General features: G+C 52.7%; 7 protein-coding genes across 7 annotated transcripts; 4 read left to right on the top strand and 3 right to left on the bottom strand.

Annotated features, from left to right (window-relative positions):
* Nucleotides 1–195: 195 nt before the first annotated feature.
* CABS01_15258 (uncharacterized protein) lies at nucleotides 196–523 on the top strand (the record flags this gene model as incomplete). The annotated part of the gene is made up of 2 exons (XM_060548594.1): nucleotides 196–270; nucleotides 329–523. 2 exons carry the CDS (start codon nucleotides 196–198, stop codon nucleotides 521–523), a joined length of 270 nt encoding a protein of 89 aa, XP_060392007.1.
* A 245-nt stretch (nucleotides 524–768) lies between these two features.
* On the bottom strand, nucleotides 769–1392 carry CABS01_15257 (uncharacterized protein; the record flags this gene model as incomplete). Its single annotated transcript, XM_060548593.1, has 1 exon — nucleotides 769–1392. The coding sequence occupies one exon, from the start codon at nucleotides 1390–1392 to the stop codon at nucleotides 769–771; it is 624 nt and encodes a 207-aa protein (XP_060392006.1).
* Nucleotides 1393–2867: 1475 nt separating this feature from the next.
* CABS01_15256 (iron-sulfur cluster assembly accessory protein) lies at nucleotides 2868–3688 on the top strand (the record flags this gene model as incomplete). The annotated part of the gene is made up of 2 exons (XM_060548592.1): nucleotides 2868–3236; nucleotides 3314–3688. 2 exons carry the CDS (start codon nucleotides 2868–2870, stop codon nucleotides 3686–3688), a joined length of 744 nt encoding a protein of 247 aa, XP_060392005.1.
* A 387-nt stretch (nucleotides 3689–4075) lies between these two features.
* CABS01_15255 (60S ribosomal protein L7) lies at nucleotides 4076–5564 on the bottom strand (the record flags this gene model as incomplete). Its single annotated transcript, XM_060548591.1, has 3 exons — nucleotides 4076–4702; nucleotides 4892–5003; nucleotides 5551–5564. 3 exons carry the CDS (start codon nucleotides 5562–5564, stop codon nucleotides 4076–4078), a joined length of 753 nt encoding a protein of 250 aa, XP_060392004.1.
* A 420-nt stretch (nucleotides 5565–5984) lies between these two features.
* CABS01_15254 (40S ribosomal protein S14) lies at nucleotides 5985–6731 on the top strand (the record flags this gene model as incomplete). Its single annotated transcript, XM_060548590.1, has 4 exons — nucleotides 5985–6054; nucleotides 6167–6239; nucleotides 6359–6519; nucleotides 6580–6731. 4 exons carry the CDS (start codon nucleotides 5985–5987, stop codon nucleotides 6729–6731), a joined length of 456 nt encoding a protein of 151 aa, XP_060392003.1.
* A 480-nt stretch (nucleotides 6732–7211) lies between these two features.
* CABS01_15253 (SNF2 super family protein) lies at nucleotides 7212–10730 on the bottom strand (the record flags this gene model as incomplete). The annotated part of the gene is made up of 2 exons (XM_060548589.1): nucleotides 7212–9412; nucleotides 9464–10730. The coding sequence occupies 2 exons, from the start codon at nucleotides 10728–10730 to the stop codon at nucleotides 7212–7214; spliced, it is 3468 nt and encodes a 1155-aa protein (XP_060392002.1).
* A 755-nt stretch (nucleotides 10731–11485) lies between these two features.
* On the top strand, nucleotides 11486–12919 carry CABS01_15252 (uncharacterized protein; the record flags this gene model as incomplete). The annotated part of the gene is made up of 1 exon (XM_060548588.1): nucleotides 11486–12919. The coding sequence occupies one exon, from the start codon at nucleotides 11486–11488 to the stop codon at nucleotides 12917–12919; it is 1434 nt and encodes a 477-aa protein (XP_060392001.1).
* Nucleotides 12920–16354: the final 3435 nt, after the last annotated feature.

Raw genomic sequence — 16354 nt, 5'->3', positions numbered from 1 at the left:
CCGAAACTTACCGCCCTCGGGTGTTCATCATCAATTTGCCGGCTCTCTCCGAAAACATCACTTGGTTCAATTCCATAGCTAAGCTCCGACCTCGACAACACCATTGCGCATCGAGTCAATTGTGTAGGCACCGCTCCCCAGCTATTCGTTTGATCCATTGACACTGACGATCAGCTCCTTAGGGTATCGACGACCATGTCAGACACCTCTGTTCCCCCTCCCCCGAGCGCCGTCGCGCGCCCTGTCAGTGAGGCACTTCTCAACGAGAAGGTAGCTCCCCCAAGCCGTCACCAACGTCGATAACCCGAGATCCCTGACCATCTTCTAGTGGGACCACTGCCTGTCCAACCTCCTCGTCAAGTCTACCCTTGGTCTTGGCTTCGGTGTCGTCTTCTCGGTCCTCCTTTTCAAGCGCAGAGCGTGGCCCGCCTTCGTCGGCGTCGGTTTCGGAGCCGGACGCGCATACGAGGAGTGCAACTCCAGCCTGAAGCAGGCCGCCAGAGAGATCAGGAAGCAGGCATAAGATGCCACGACCGTCGAATCGATAGACGACGCGATCCGGATCGGAATACAGCTGTACAAACATACTACGCAACACGCACGTGAAGCTCGCTAGGGAGTCAGAAGCCGGCGGGCCCTTGTGCGATCACCCTGAGGAGCCGGTATACTAGGTTAAGGCGGGGACGAGCGAGGGAATAGAGTCTTTTTATTTGTCTGTCCATTCTTGACTGTCCTGTCCTGTCTTGCTTGCGTGCTACCGCCCAGCTGCTACGGATGGGGCGTTGGTCCTGAACCCCCGTTCACACCCTGCTCGTCGAAGCGCCTCGATGGTCTACGGCCACAATGTGCGGGTAAACATTCAGCGTTCGGACCAATCGACCCTTGAGTGTCGGCCATGGAGTGCTGTTCTAATTCCCGGGATGTGTCGTTGGAAAGCCCCGTCGATGTGCCGTCGAACTTTCCGATCCCGCTGGTACGCTCATTAGCGGGGGCTCTCCAAGGCCTGAAGATGTGCTTTGGTGCAAGGGATGCCGTATCGTCCCTCTCGAGGAGACTCAACTCGTTTCTCTCTTGTCCCGCCACCGAGTCGCTCCGTCGCTGGACGCCGTTGATGAAAACCTGTGTTGTGTCGTGTGCATCCCATCTCTCCCGACCATTGCTCTCCGGAAAGCTATTGGCCTCATGTTGTGCGCGGGAGCGCCTAGTTTTGATACCAATCAGGACAATGAAACCGAGGATACACGCAAGAACAAAGATGGCAATGGCGAGACAGAGGACTTCTAGGGGTGTAACCTGAGGCGTGTGTGGCGGCTGTTCAGGAGAAACTGTCTGGTCGTTTTGCAGACCCTTGCCAGCGGCGACGTCTCTCGCGTGTTTCATGAAGCTCGACATGTCTGCCGTGCCTCCAGGATTTGGGACTTGGATTCCGCCTCGACCGAAATGGGGTCTTGCCGCTCTGTGTCGCGTTGGCTTGAAATTGTCGGCAAGGCCGAGTTTGTGAATCACGAATGACATTGAGAATGGAAGTAATCAGTAGGTATCTTTAGGTAGAGTCTAAGTTATTCTTGAGAAAAGGTCTTAGGGTGGTCGTGTGGTTGAAGTTGAAGAACCATTTGGACGATGCACCGTCGATAGTTCTCAGATGCATAGAAATAGTCAGGGGTACCTTCGCCGGGGGTTGGGAAATTCAGATCAGAAGGTGCAATCCGCAATCAGAAGCTATGCAGGTGTATGTAGTAAGAAGGGGCAGAACGGAAAGGGCGGCCCTGATGTTCCTTATGAGAATCGAGGATTGTGGTACCAGACTTGTCCAGGATCATTGGTGCCTCTTGCCATAGCTTTGTGTCATTATGTCTCGACTGCCCGACTTCAAGTCGTCAGAAAGTGAATGAACCCTAAACAGGTGATAACATGGTCGCTAGACGCTAAGGTACCTTACGCACGAAACGTTGCATTTCAGCTTCGATCAAAGCTTCCGTTTCTCTGCTTCTTATTATCAAACTCGCCCGTCAAAGGAAGCTACAGTATATCATCTTGGGGATCCGGATGATTTCGGATAAGACGCAGAACAAGCAAAGCAGGCGACTATGAAAGATCGATTCCTTCAATGGATGAACTAACCTGCTACGTCAGTAGGTAGGTACATGGTTGGGGCAAGTATCGAGTACTGTAAGGAGGAACACAAGTTGAACCCTATCAATATAGGGCGTTAAATTTAGTACACAACGTAAGGGAAACCGTCACGTCCAGCCCGTCCTGTATCTGGTCATATGGCCATTCAAAGGCGCAGATTGCAGAACGTGTCGAGCAAAAAAAAAAAAAAGCCACTCATTTTACGAAAACTTGGGATCGGTCAAACGATAGAGGCTTGCCTCCTGAGTTCCAATCTCAAAATCCCGGGGCCGTCCCGAAACCTCGGCGATTGCAGCTGCAGCCTCCGATGGTCTCCACAGCCCCGAGGGGCCGGCTCCGACAACAGCGATGACCGAACCGAGCTTGAACACCTTAGCCATAGGCTCATCTGCAAAGACAGTTAACAAGGAAGAAATCCTTCTGACTAAAGCAAATGAAAAAGGCTACTGCAACGATATGCAATTCGTCCAAGGAGAGAAATAATGAAGCGTCATTGAAGATTATAGTCGTGGAGTTGAAATCCGTCTACTACCATTGGGTAAAAACCATCGAGCCCCCCGGGCTGACTAATGCGGCAAACAATCAACTGCCGCCACCTACCGCCCACCACCTTTCACATCATAAGCTATTACCTTATTACCGAATATTAGCATCTTCAATTTTCTTCGACTGCCGCCCCCCGTTCAACGAATACCCACTGTCACGACCTCAGCATCGCCACAAGGCAGCTCGAAATGGCCTCTCTTCGGTGTATCCATAGCCCCTCGAGTGCAAATATCTTCGTGCAGCTTGCGCGCCGTACAACATCGACGTCGAACTCCCCGGCACCGATCCTTTCGGTACTTGTCCCGAGATGGAAGTCCGCCACGACCACGACCACTACCACCACTAGCAAGGCCGGCTTCGGCACAACCCGACAACACTGCACCCAGGGTGCTTCTAGGAGGATGATGCCCCAGCGCTTTGCTGGGAGGACGGTGCGACAGCAGACCCGAGCCCTCACGGCCTCCGCGACGAGGAGGCAGACGAGATGCGCCTGGAACCCGAAGACAGATGAGGAAGGGCAAGAGATGAAGCTCGATATCACGGATCGAGCAGGCAAGGTATGTGTAGTTTACGTGTACCCGAGCATCGAACAAAGGAGCTTCCGAAACCTAACAGCTTCTCTCTGCGTCAATAGCGTCTAGCAACTATCATGAAGAAGGACAATAACCCAAACCTAGCCCTGAGGATACAAGTCGAGAGCGGAGGCTGCCACGGCTTCCAGTACCTCATGAGCCTAGTTACCCTACCCGAGGGCGAGAGCGCAGAGGACTGGTCTAAGGTCGTTGGGGAGGACGATACCGTGTTCCAATACCTACCAGAAGATGCCGACCCCACCAGCGTAACGTTTGAGGGACCAAAGGTGGTGATTGACGAGCCTTCGCTGGATTTGCTGAAGGGAAGCAAGGTGGACTTTACGATGGAGCTTATTGGGTCCCAGTTCAAGATCACGGACAACCCGTATGCGTCAAGCAGCTGTGGATGTGGGACCAGCTTCGACATCAAGATCTGAAGATGACTCAGCATGGCTCTACAAGGGACGAGTCCAGTGGGCGCTCCGCATCCACTTGTACAATATTAATGTAATGCGTACGAACCCTCCTCCTGGATCAAGACATTGGATGCCGTGATACATCACGACAGTCACACATGCACAGTACACACATACAAATCTCTGAAGAGGCTCGCATTGCTACCCATTGAACAAGGAGGATGGAGAATCCAGTGGTCGTCAAATGATCAATTCACAAATTCCCTTTTGTGGTTATCAACGCCGTGCAACCGTGCCAATCATGTAATAAACCCTTGGTATTCTCAAACCTGCCGAAGTCCCGAGTAACTAGACAAACCCTGCCAAATCCCCATTTTTGTTGATCATGAAGCCGTACAAACGACCAGTTTAGTTCATCTGGCGGATGAGGGCGTTGATCTTCTCCTCGCGGTTGCCAAGGTCACCACCCTCGATGAAGTGCTTGAACTTGCGGGGGCGGAAGCCACCAGTGGGGTTGGAGAGCTTGAAGGGCCAGAGGAAGTTGGAGGCCTGCTTGAAGTTGGGGCCGACAGTGTAGATCTCGTGGATGAGATCCTCCATGCAGACGATGCCGTACTTGCCGAGATTCTCCTCAATGATGGAGTTGTCGGTGAGAGCGACGCGCTGCTTGTTGACCTTTCCGTAACCGCGCTTGTAGACGAGCTCCTTGACGGACTTGAGGTTGGGGTAACCGTAGGCAACCCACGGCTCGATGATCTTGATCATCTCGGTGGTGGCCTTGGTGATCTTGATGAAGACTCCGTTGTTGATCTGGAGGAGACGAAGAAGCTGGAGGATCTTGCGGGGCTTGGGGGCGATCTTGTTGATACCCTTGATGCGGATAAGGAAGATCAGGTTGGCCTCAGCGGGAACGTAGGCGGAGTCGTTCTCGCGGGCAACGCGGGAGAGGCGGACCTTCTCGCGCTCTGCGTCGCGGTACTCCTTGACGTACTTCTCAGCACGCTTGAAGATGACACCACGCTTCTCCTTGTTGGCCTTTGGGAAACATGTTAGCAATGTGTTTCTTGGATCAGATATGCATTGAAGATGTGAATGATCCGGCAAGTGTCAGACCCGAAAGAAGGTTAATTCCAACTGCATCGACCGTAGTCTAGTTGTGAAAGGTATGTTATGCATCATGAAGGCGGGGGAAGGGGTAGGTAGTGAAAACAGAGGTATACTTACAGCCTTGCGCTTCTCGGTGGCCGAGTTGCGCTCAGCGCGAGCCTTCTCCTGAGACTTGCGCTTCTTGAGAAGGGTCTCCGGAACCAGAACCTGGTTGGAGGTGGGGACGGAACTGTAGCAAATCAGATTAGTACGCAGTCCGACATACTGCAAGCAGCATGGGTAGAGCGCCGGTGCGAGAATTGTAGCTGAAGCGCGACATTCTCGCTGTGGCTAACTCGAAGTTCATGACTTTGATCGGTGAGCAGACCATGTGGTAGTAGGAGCTCCAAGGGAGCAATTACTGTGGCACTGTGCTCATCCGACAACACCTCGAAGCACAGCAAAGTGTTCAAGAGTATGTGCTCGCATGTGTATGGGTCTCCGAGCAAGCCTTTCAGCACTGCGAGGAGAATCCGACAAGCGGCAATGTTTTTAAGGGAGAACGGGTTACCGTTCATCCCCAACACCCCGAGCACCGTCTCTCAATCCGCAAGCCATATTCCAGGTCATGAAGGAAGGAGGGAGGTTGCCCAGGAGGGTTCGAGCTGAGAGCCAGGCATTCACGACGAGGTGAAGCAAGGACTCCAGCGAGAGGACCACGACAATCTGCAAGACATCGCAAACGGAACGAAGGGGGAAATGCTGCCGCTGCTTCTCAAGAGCATTGGTGTACATACGTGGTGGCGGCCATTGTGAAGGCGGGTTTGGTTGTCGTCGGCGGTTGTCGTCGAAAATTGGTCGCTGGATCAGAAGGAAGAGGGAAAAGGAAAAAGGCCGCGGAATCGCAGAAGTTTTACCCAAAATTTCGCAGGCTCCGCTGGGGCTGGTGCATGGGCCACCACCAGCAAATTGAAATTCTCACCGCCCATGTTTTTTCTCGCTTAGGTAGGGTTTCTCGAACGGCTAAGCCAATCTAGGTCCTTCTGCCGCCGCCAACCGCCCGACCCCCGTCAGGGCATTCTCGTCCACTTTTTTTGTTCGTGTGTGCAGGGCTGGGCTTTGTGAAATTTCGTTTGGGATTATTGCGAGCGACGGATCGAGAGAGCTTACCTTTGCCAACCACTCCGACTAACCACCACCGAAAGACAATTCGTCAAACACAGCAGTCACGATGCCTCCCAAGTCCAAGACCGTCCGTCCCGCCCAGGAGAACATCTCCTTGGGTCCCCAGGTCCGCGAGGGTGAGTTTTTGCCTGCGTCCCAATGGATTGTGACGTCGCGCGTTCAAACCGCATGCGCCGACCGCAAAATGATAAAATGAAGCAATTTTGCTAACTACCCCGCGATCTTCAGGCGAGCTCGTCTTCGGCGTTGCCCGTATCTTCGCCTCCTTCAACGACACCTTCGTCCACGTCACCGATCTTTCGTAGGTCTCACCATCCAACGTTCTGCCTGCGAGTTCCGGAATACCCCTCCCTCGCTGGCGAACATGAAGACTTTATCAATACCCGTGATGGTGCAAGATGGCTAACTGGGTGATTCCAGCGGCCGTGAGACCATCTGCCGTGTCACTGGTGGTATGAAGGTCAAGGCCGACCGTGACGAGTCCTCCCCCTACGCTGCCATGTTGGCTGCCCAGGACGTCGCTACCCGCTGCAAGGAGCTCGGCATCACTGCCCTCCACATCAAGATCCGTGCCACCGGTGGTAAGTTCTTGAACCCTCCAACAGTCCCTCACGAGCCGTCGAGCTGATTCAAATCTTCAGGTAACGGCACCAAGACCCCCGGCCCCGGTGCCCAGTCTGCTCTCCGTGCCCTGGCCCGTTCCGGCATGAAGATCGGCCGCATTGAGGACGTCACCCCCACGCCCTCCGACTCTACCCGCAGAAAGGGTGGTCGCCGCGGTCGTCGTCTCTGAGCGCCCGGTTTTACATTATTACCTGGTTGGCTTCCGTGGGACAGGAGCGCTCATTATTTGGTTTCTTGGTGGCATCGCGAAAAACGCGGGGAACGGCGCCTTAGCCTGGTCCCCACTCTACCTCTACGCACTGTGACATGCCTTCTGCTGCGGGCGACAGTATCTATCGTAGACAGAATAGAAACTCGCCATATATGGCCTGAACTGAAGAGTAGCTCCTGAACCCTCGACAAAATTGTGCACATAATGCGATGCTGTGATGTGAAGTGTGAATCACCGAGTAGTCTACATCACTGCTTCACTGATCTCAAATCTTGATTATATGAAAGCCTGAGATGTCGTTTCGATATGTCTTCGCGGATCTATGCCGCGGTATAAGGCTGAAAGCGACCACTCCTGCCCGGAACGCCATTCTCCTGACACTCAATATTTACGTGATTGCCCTCAAGTCGCCCAAGGGAAACTGGGACTGTTCAGCCACTACTTGAAAGCAGGCTTTAACGTCCAAGTACCCCTACCCGTGCCACCCGTCTTCCCCAGGACGGCTACCCTGTCCAACGCACTCTTGAAGTCGTCCGTCTGCTTTGGAGTCTTGCAATACGGATTGAAGTGATCAACCAGCATCTTAGTCACTGCCTTGCCTCCTTGACGTCTCATGAAAGTCTGGATCAGGGGTATGAAATCCTTCTCCTTCAAGGGCTTGTCCGTACCTGGAGTATTGCCCCGTGAACTGGAGCCGCTGGCCGGCTGGCTGAGACCCTGACGATCCGCAAGGGAAGACATGACCGCCGAAGAATTCACTCCGCGGCGTCGCGGTGCAGTAGGTCGGCCTCCCTCGCCTATCTCGCCAGTCCAGGTGACAGTTCCGATGGGGATGCGGCGCGCATCCTCTCCAGCTCGTCGCAAATGGGCGGCAGCCTGGGCCGCTATCTTGTTCGCTTCGTGTCGATTCATGGCCTGGTCAGCCTGCACCTTCTTCTTACCATTCATGATTTGGTCATGCTCGTAGGCGCTATCCACAGTTCGAGAAAACAGATTCTCGGTAATGCGCTTCTCCTCGCTGTCATCTGTAGGCTCCGTGAACTCTTCCATTGCAGCGACGCCGGAAAGCTTGCGGACCGTGTCGACTTCGTCTTCTGCCTTGACGGAGGAGATGGGAACGGCGTTCTTTGACGGCTTCTCCAGCTGATTGTGGCCCTCTGACTGGTTGAACTTGACCTCCGCGCCCTCAAAGACCTTGCTTCTATTGGCGCTGGCCATACTATGGCTATTGTCGCCAAAGCTAAAGAGGTCATAAAGGTCAGAGAGATCGAAGTTGGCCCGCTGCTTCGGGTCTTTGAGGACTTTGTTCGTCATAAATTGCTTGAAGATCTGGCGGTGGTAAATCTTCTCCTCGATAGTGCCCGAAGTCATTAGCCGGTAAATGGCGACTGGCTTTGTCTGGCCGAGTCGCCAGGCTCTCTCTCGCGCTTGCAAGTCAGTTGACGGATTCCAGTCAGGGTCGTAGATGATGATCCTGGTCGCTCCGGTGAGGTTTACACCTAAGCCGCCCACTTTAGTCGTCAACAGGAACACGTCAATGGAGGGATCGTTGTTGAACTTGTCGATCAGAATTTGTCTCTTCTCGATAGTAACGTCTCCATCCATGCGTAGGTAGTTCATTCCCTCCATCTTGCCGATATAGTCCTGGATGATGTTGAGCATGATTTTGGTCTGGGAGAATAGCAGCGTTTTGTGCCCAAACTTCTTCCACATCGGAAGAAGGTCGCCAACCATTTGCAACTTGCCAGATCTTCTGGGGCTTCCCCAATCGTATCCTGGTTGGTTCTTCCTGTTCACACTAACAAGATCCGGATGGTTGCAGATCTTCCGCAGAATATCGATTCCGTAGAGTGATTGACGCTTTTTGGCCATGATTTGAGAGACCGCATCCGAATGAATGAACCTGACGTACTCCTCATTTTGTTCCGGCGTTAGCTTGCAGAACAGCACCTGTTCCGTCTTTTCCGGCAGGTCTGATGCCACGTCGACCTTGAGCCGCTGAAGCAGGTATTGGCTAATGGTTTCCTTTAAAGTCGTCGCGCATTTTTCAGCAGTCATGACCGCAAGATTAGTCGCATTCGCGTGCCCACCCATCTTGATAGGAATCTCAAACTGTTGTCTGAAGTTGACCAGAGTCCCTAGTCGCATAGGGAAAATGAAATCGAATAAAGACCACAGCTCGGTGAGGTTATTCTGGATTGGCGTACCCGACAGGATCAGGCGGTGTGGTGTGTTGAGACACTTGGCTTGATATGTGACATTTGCATTAGGGGTGCGAATCCTGTGGCCCTCGTCGAGGATGGCGTAGCCCCATTCCAGGGACAGCAGTTGCTCGCCATAGGTGTTCAAGCCAGCGTACGTGGTGACCAGAACGTGTCCATGCTTGGCAACGCGCCTGACGATACGCTCTGCGGCGTCACGATTCGTCCTATCTCCAGGATAATCTTCATCATCATCATCCTCAGCCACATTGACCATGCCGCTACCAGACGAGTGTAAAATCGACACTCTTAGAGGGGGCCACCATCGGTGGAATTCATTAACCCACTGCTGCATGACAGTCGCGGGGACGACTACTATGACGGGCTTGTCGAGCTTCTTGGTGTAGTGTAACGCCGCAACGAAAGCAATTGCTTGCACTGTTAAGCTTATTAGTAAGATTGCGTTCATCTGTTACCAAAACTTCTTACCTGTCTTTCCAAGGCCCATCTCGTCCCCGATGATGCCACCTACGCCTTGCTCATAAAGCTCAGCGAGCCAATGAACGCCGGTCTTTTGATACGCGAACAGCGACGCATGAATGTCTCCCGGGAGCCTCAGCCCGTTACCGAATTCGTGGTCAGGCTGATCAGGCGAGGGTTTAAACCATTCCTCCTCGCCATTATCTTCAATTGAGGCGTCGCCAGCAGCATTGGCACTTTGCTGTTGACGAGCTGCACTCCGTCTCCTGACCCAATCAGCAAGGCGTGCTTGGTAGATCGCCTCATTTCCATCGTCGACGCTGCTCAGGTCGACCTTTGTATTACCAACGGTGACTGTATTCTCCGCAGCCTTCTTATGCTTGTTCTTCTTATCTGTATTTGTGCCCTTCTTCCGCTTGCGACCTGTGGCTTCTTCCTCACTAGTGTCCGAAGCGTACTGGCTTTCAGCCGAACTCACAGTCGATGCATCGAATTCATCGGACGATGCTCCTTCATCCATCTTGCGTTTTTTTCTTGGTCGTAGAGAAAACTCGGTCTCAACGGATGCCGGAGCTGCTTCTGGATGTTCAGCAAAGCCTGGCATGCGCAATACTTGATGAGACTTTGGCTCTTCATCGTCGCTCTGGTATTCCTCCGCAGCCGCGTCTTGCTCGGCCTCGACAAGAACATCTGCTAGCTCGCCTTCGAAACCATCGGGTCGTTCGCCACCAATGTTGGCAAAGGGCGTGATCTTTCCGGTCCGGACGAGGTATTCTCGGTGCGACTCGCCGGCCAAGCGTTTAGACTTGCTTTTGACAGGATCCTCCACAATCGCAATCTCTTCCTGTCTCTTATCGATGCGAGCTTGGCAGTCCGAGATGTCGTTGATGGCATTCTCAATCTCCAAGTCCAGCTTATCGAGCTCCTTCTGTATGATCCGTGACTGATAAGGGTTACGTCGAGCTCCTTCCAGCTTCTTCCGTTGATCTACTCTTTTTGCCTCAAGTTTATCTTTAGTGGCTTCCAGCTTTTCAATGCGCTGCTTATCCTTCTTGTCTTCTGCCTCAATCAAGGCGGCGTTGGCCTGTGTTGTGATATCGCGCTCTAAATCATCTTGATCCCGGATATCGGCTGTGATAGTCCGCAAAAATGCCGCCTCGTCTCCCTCAAACTGAACTGCTGTGGTTCTGGGTGCATCTGCTTCAGTGCTAGAGGGTGCGCTTTCCTCACTTATCTTCTCGGCAACTATGCCGCCATCTTCTTTGTCGGGCGACATCTTGAGATCCGATGACGGAGAGTTTTCATAAACCCATGCCCGATATTCCAGATTGCGAGCCCCAAGATCTTTGATGAGGCCGGTTTTGATCAGCGAGTTGCGCAACAGACAAACAGCAGTGTCGGTGGTTGAAAAATGGGAACGTAAGTGAAGTTGAGAATGGATATGAGCTCAGGTGGTGGACATGCCTGTAGGTACCAAGCCAAGTGAGCGACATGCAAGATCTGGATTCCAAGAAACCGTCGTGAGGATAATCGTGTGTGTTGTAAAGGTGACTCACTCCGGTGAGATTGTAAGGCAAAGATTCAGGACAGGCAGCAGCGCGTCAGGCTTGAGCGTTCACCAGCGATTCTCTCTGGAAAACGATGACGCCACGGCAAGGCAGGAGCGAACGGTTCGCGCAGTCAGCTGCTCTGAACAGGGATCTTAATGGGAAAACTTGGTGACGAATTTGATTGGTAGGATTTGTCAGTCCCAGGCTTCCAATTCTATCGGCATGCGGACTTATATTAGATAAGCACTTGCTGGCCGGAGGCTCTTTTGCAGCCACAATGAGGATGGGAAGGGCAGCCACACCTGACTAATGCGGCGTTCTGGTGCCATGAAGGAGCTCCTACAAGGGTACTCCGTGCGCACCTCTCTACTCATCTTGTCATTGCTGGGATTCAACTACCTTACATCCAAACCTGTTGCGTCTATCAGAAAGAAAACTTCGTATACAACTACGCCGGCAATTATATTTGTTGTTCTCGGCCATGATTAAACGCCCTTCACCTGGCATTCTCTCAACGGTCGGCCACGGCCTTCGGTCCAAGCACCGTCCCTCGTCGACCCTACGGAGCGCTCCCAAGATGGCTCCCGTCTGGCTACAACCCTACCTCGATCATTTGCCTCAGAAGAGCGCACCCAAGCTCTATGCTTGGAGCCTGTCCAACTTGGACCAAAATAATTCAGTCTTGAGCCCCTCGGCCAGTCGGTCAGATGGATCAATTTTTCATCAACAACACCGCAATCGCCAACAGCGTATCTACGTTCTTGGCGTTGGGAACTTAGGGATTCTCTTTGCCAGCTCGCTTGCGTCTCTACCTAATCCACCACCGATAACCCTCGTTGTTCACCGCAAAGAGCTTCTGCTGTTATGGAGACAGCAACCAGGTATCGAGGTCACTCGGGGAGACTCTACGCAAAAGTATTTGGATTTCGATGTGGAGCTATGGTCCGAAGAAGAACCGATCTTAGGTCCAACAAGAGAGGTTGCGGATGGACAAGAGATTTCCAACCTGATCGTAACGACCAAGGCATCCCAAGCTCTTCCGCAGGTTGATCGAGCACGTCGCTATCTCAATGACCGCTCCACGGTTGCTTTTGCTCAAAACGGCATGTGCAAACTTTGGCCACCTCACGGCGACTCCTACATGGCATCGCGGTATGCAGATGCATCTGCTCGTCATCCCAACTGGCTGGCTTGTGTAACAACCCACGGAGTGACTTCGTTGGGCCAGTTCAAGAGTCTACATGCCTCCAAGGCAGACCTCAAGGTTGGACTTGTGTTTCCAAACAATTCTGGCAACAACGGCTCTTATCTGTCGAATATACTCGCCGAATCACCTCACCTCAACGGCCATGTCGTAGCACGCAACGAGCTATGGGTATTGCAGCTGGAGAAACTCGTGGTCAACTCTGTCATCAACCCACTAACCGCCATCCTTCGCTGCAAAAATGGCGATCTATTCACGAAACAGGACGGCCCCATAGCGAGCATTATCAATTCCCTGTTGATGGAAGCCAGCAATGTTCTTCAAGCCCTGATTAAAGACCGAAGCACCGAATCTATCCTACAAACAGTCCCTGGAATGCCATTGGCAGCGGAGAACGAGATGATCCGCAAGTACGGTCCTCAACGTAGCGATCTCCTGGACCGCTTTTCTTACGACAAGCTCAAGGAAATGCTTTACAGTGTTGGACAAAAGGTCCGAGAAAATACGAGCTCCATGCTCCAAGACGTTCGTGCTGGCAAACCAACTGAGGTCAACGAGTTCAACGGATGGCTAGTTGAGATGGCTGCCTATCTCGAGTGTGGGATTAACGTTGTCCATCACAAGAATCTCGTCGATCTTGTGGAAAATGGCACGGTGTTGAACGAAGAGTCTCTCGGCCAGCACTTCTCCAACCTAGGAGAACACCACTAAGGTAGACTTGCCAGTGCTTGAATCCAGTATTCACACCGCTTCATTGCTTGGCCCAGGTCACAATACGGCAGAACACTGACGAGTCGCTGAGCAAGACGCGATGACACGTTCGCATTCCCCAGAATATCGTCGATCTTAGTCCAACACTTTACGAGATCGACCGCGATGATACTGGAAATATATTAAACGTCCAGGGTACAACCCTCTTGATGGTCGTGCACTCCATTCAGTCACTCGACTGGTCGCAAACTAGACGACACCGGCATGCCGTCCAACGGCCTACTGAATCAAATCGAATCAACGGCAGAGATCCAGCATGAATTTGTCGTAGAAGCTACGGGGCGACCTTGTTTCGAAGACTTCGTCCACAGGTGCCGAACCTCGGCGGGCGACTTCATCCGTCCGGCAATCACGCTCTTAGGGAAGCCACTGGCCATACTCGCGGTATGCCAACGTGGCACAGTCTCCTGCAAAGGTGACTCGTGTGCCCTTTACAAGGCAATCCCGGAGCCTGTTAGTATGATTTGGTGTGCAGTTGCACCCGAGGTGGTCTACTTCATTTGCCACGTTCGCTTGCTTGCCACCCCTTAAGAGACCACATTATAGCCATAATATCAGGCGTGATATACTGGTAGCCCACCAGGAGTGGTGTATCGCGTCAGGGGCGGACGGAACATCAGCGACTGCCATGGAAGTACCCGACCAGAAGACTTTTCCTTCCAAGGAAACGCCCACACTTTTGGCCCCTCAGGATTTGCACCCGCCGCTTACCTTTTGCCGACGATGCCGCCGAGGTGTGTGAGAAAACTCATGCGAAGCTACGCTCACGCCCTCTGGCATTTTATGACGAGCAGTAGATTTGCCTAATAACTAATGCTGCTTAAGTCCGCCTTCTGGTGCGCGGCATACTGCTCTCATCGCACACATCATCGTGTGGGTGCCATGGAAGGAGTCTCGAAGTTTGCTAAACACATCAAAGAGAAGCACAGTCCAGTGCGATCACAAAAGAAACCGCCAGAAACAATGAGTGGACGGTCTTCGTGGATTGAAACGGCTACGTTTGTCAACTTATACAGTGGAAGCTAGCAATGCACCGGGTTCTGCCCACACAATCTCGATATTGATCTGTCATAAGAAGTGGATCGTCAGTGGCGGGCTACCAGTTCAAAGACGTTGAAAAGCTCGATCTAGAGTCAGCATGGATCTTGGGATCATCTGGCTTGAAGTCACGCCATTTCCTCTATAGCAGCAAGATCCGGTTCCTTGCATTCGGTCTAGAGCTTGCTTTTGCTCCCTCAAACATGACAACCCCTGGATGCTCGATGGCAGGCCGATGGATTGCCAAGCGGCGAAATAAGAAGCGGAGCTCAGGGCACACGGCAACCTCGAGACCTCAATCCAATGAGACAATCAATTCCTCCTCTTCAGTCGAGTGTCGCCATGCAACAATCATGACCGGCAGTGTCCCTCTGGGTTGCGAGAGAGCCACGCGGTGGAGAGAACGGCGGACCCAGTGATTGCTAATCATCAGCGCTCCATTTCCCAACATATGGATCCAGTTCATATTGATGCCTCAATTCTCCGATTGGGCGACAGGGGTTGAAAGAAAACTTCCGGTGCATATTTGACGGAGATTTTCCTGGCGATGCCTGTCTAATGGGTTCTTGTCAGCCCATTGCGGAGACTGTGGACGACCTCAATCTCGACAAGGCTAACAACATCCCACAGGCGAGTGATTTGGGGCAGCCAAGCTACCGGACCAAGCCCATTTCTAAGAGGAATTACAGAAATTCTCTAGCATACATCACGCTGATCTCACGCCGACTCTTAATGCCCACCGTGGCAACGGAGGGCCGACTAAGTCCTGATTGGCACTCGAACAGGTACGAAAAAAGCGTTGCTGCATGGTTACATCACAGCGTCAACCCGCATGACGCATCTTCGAAGAGTGTTTCTTTGGCTATTGACATTCGGTTTTCTCTTCCTCAACTCAAAGAATGGAGCCTTGAAAGAATCGAAAATCGTTCTCTTACTCAGGGCTATGCAATCGGTAAAACCCGACATATGCTCGGCGCTGAGGTCCTTGGCTGCAGTCAGCCGCTTGATCCAAGCTTTCCGGGCTGGGACACGGAGCAACCGGGTGGGAGAAAGGCCGCCGCAAGGGTTCCTTGACCACAATTTTAAAGTCAACTTTGGTCTTTTCAGCAATATCTCGGATTCGAGGATTCGAGAGACTCAGGCCAAGGCCTGCTACCAATATTAAGTGTTCATACTTGAGATCTAAAGGCGGCGACCATAGCTGGTTTGCACATAGTCGGCCGACTGACCCGCCAGACAACCATATCAGCCCTAGACCATGATACGGGCCATGACGGTGCTGACGCCCCGGGGATCACACATAAACCATGTCCCCTGGTTCGCACTGGAGGAAATCGAGCCAAGCATCCCCCGGCTTAGATACCGATCATCCTCACCATCTGGCCCGGCAGTTCACGTACGATAACCCATTATCAATCGCACATGAAGAGTTTCACCTGGGACGTCTCATGCGCTGAGCCAACCGACTTTTTCAGCATGAAGTTCGCGAACCCGTTGACATTCGTCCGAAGAGATGGCGAGCCGCTGACGGGGCATATAACGAGGTAGGGTTGGAGAAAAGGTTCAACTTCATGGTCAGAAGAGCGGGTTGTTTTTTCTCGCCCCTCCCTCTTTCAAACGTCGCTTGCATGACCACATGGCAATCTTCCGTGGGTGCCTTGGAGCCGCAACATCGTGGCGCCTGTTGTTTTGGCTTGCTTGATCTGCGCCATGCGACACGATATCTACCCTCTTGCGATTGGAACTGTCACAGCTACTGAAAGCTTAGATGTTTTGCAGAAGGATTTGATCGCTCGTCGCGTACGGCTTCGGAGCTTCAGGTCTACTCTCTATGCAAAGTGCGAGAGGGTGTCCGATTTGCGGCCCCCCACAATCGGAAAGTGGTCTCGGGAGTCACGACATCTTTGAGCTTAAATTTGTTCAAAAAGTGTCTCAATGGTATAGCGGCGGACACGACCTCGAAGGGGTGTGCGATAGTTGGGTGGTAGTAACCCCATTCACAAGTAGCAGCCGAGAGCCGACATCTGGAACCCCAGGGTGCGGTTGGCCTTGCCTATTTCTCACACCCGTGGCCTGTCTAGTATCCGATACTGTTGGACGAAGCGCCGCGTAGGTCTCCGTACCCGATGCAGTGATGCAGGTATCACTCTGCATAGGGGGTGACATGCAGGAACCTCGTCGACCAAGGCTAACCCGTCACGTCACTTGTCACTGCGCGATTCACAACCTCTCATACATGGCACTACATCTCTGTCAGCGAGAAGAGAGTGGGAAGAGGCTCAGGCATGACAACATGTGTGGGAACCGCTCCGCTCGTGTCACGTTCCGGGGGCGATT

The sequence above is a fragment of the Colletotrichum abscissum genome (assembly GCF_030869225.1).
Source record: "Colletotrichum abscissum strain IMI 504890 chromosome Unknown Scaffold_64.1, whole genome shotgun sequence".
In the NCBI taxonomy this organism is placed as follows: Eukaryota; Fungi; Ascomycota; class Sordariomycetes; order Glomerellales; family Glomerellaceae; genus Colletotrichum; species Colletotrichum abscissum.
Note: the sequence above shows the minus strand (reverse complement) of the source record. Positions and strands in the feature narration are given on the sequence as shown.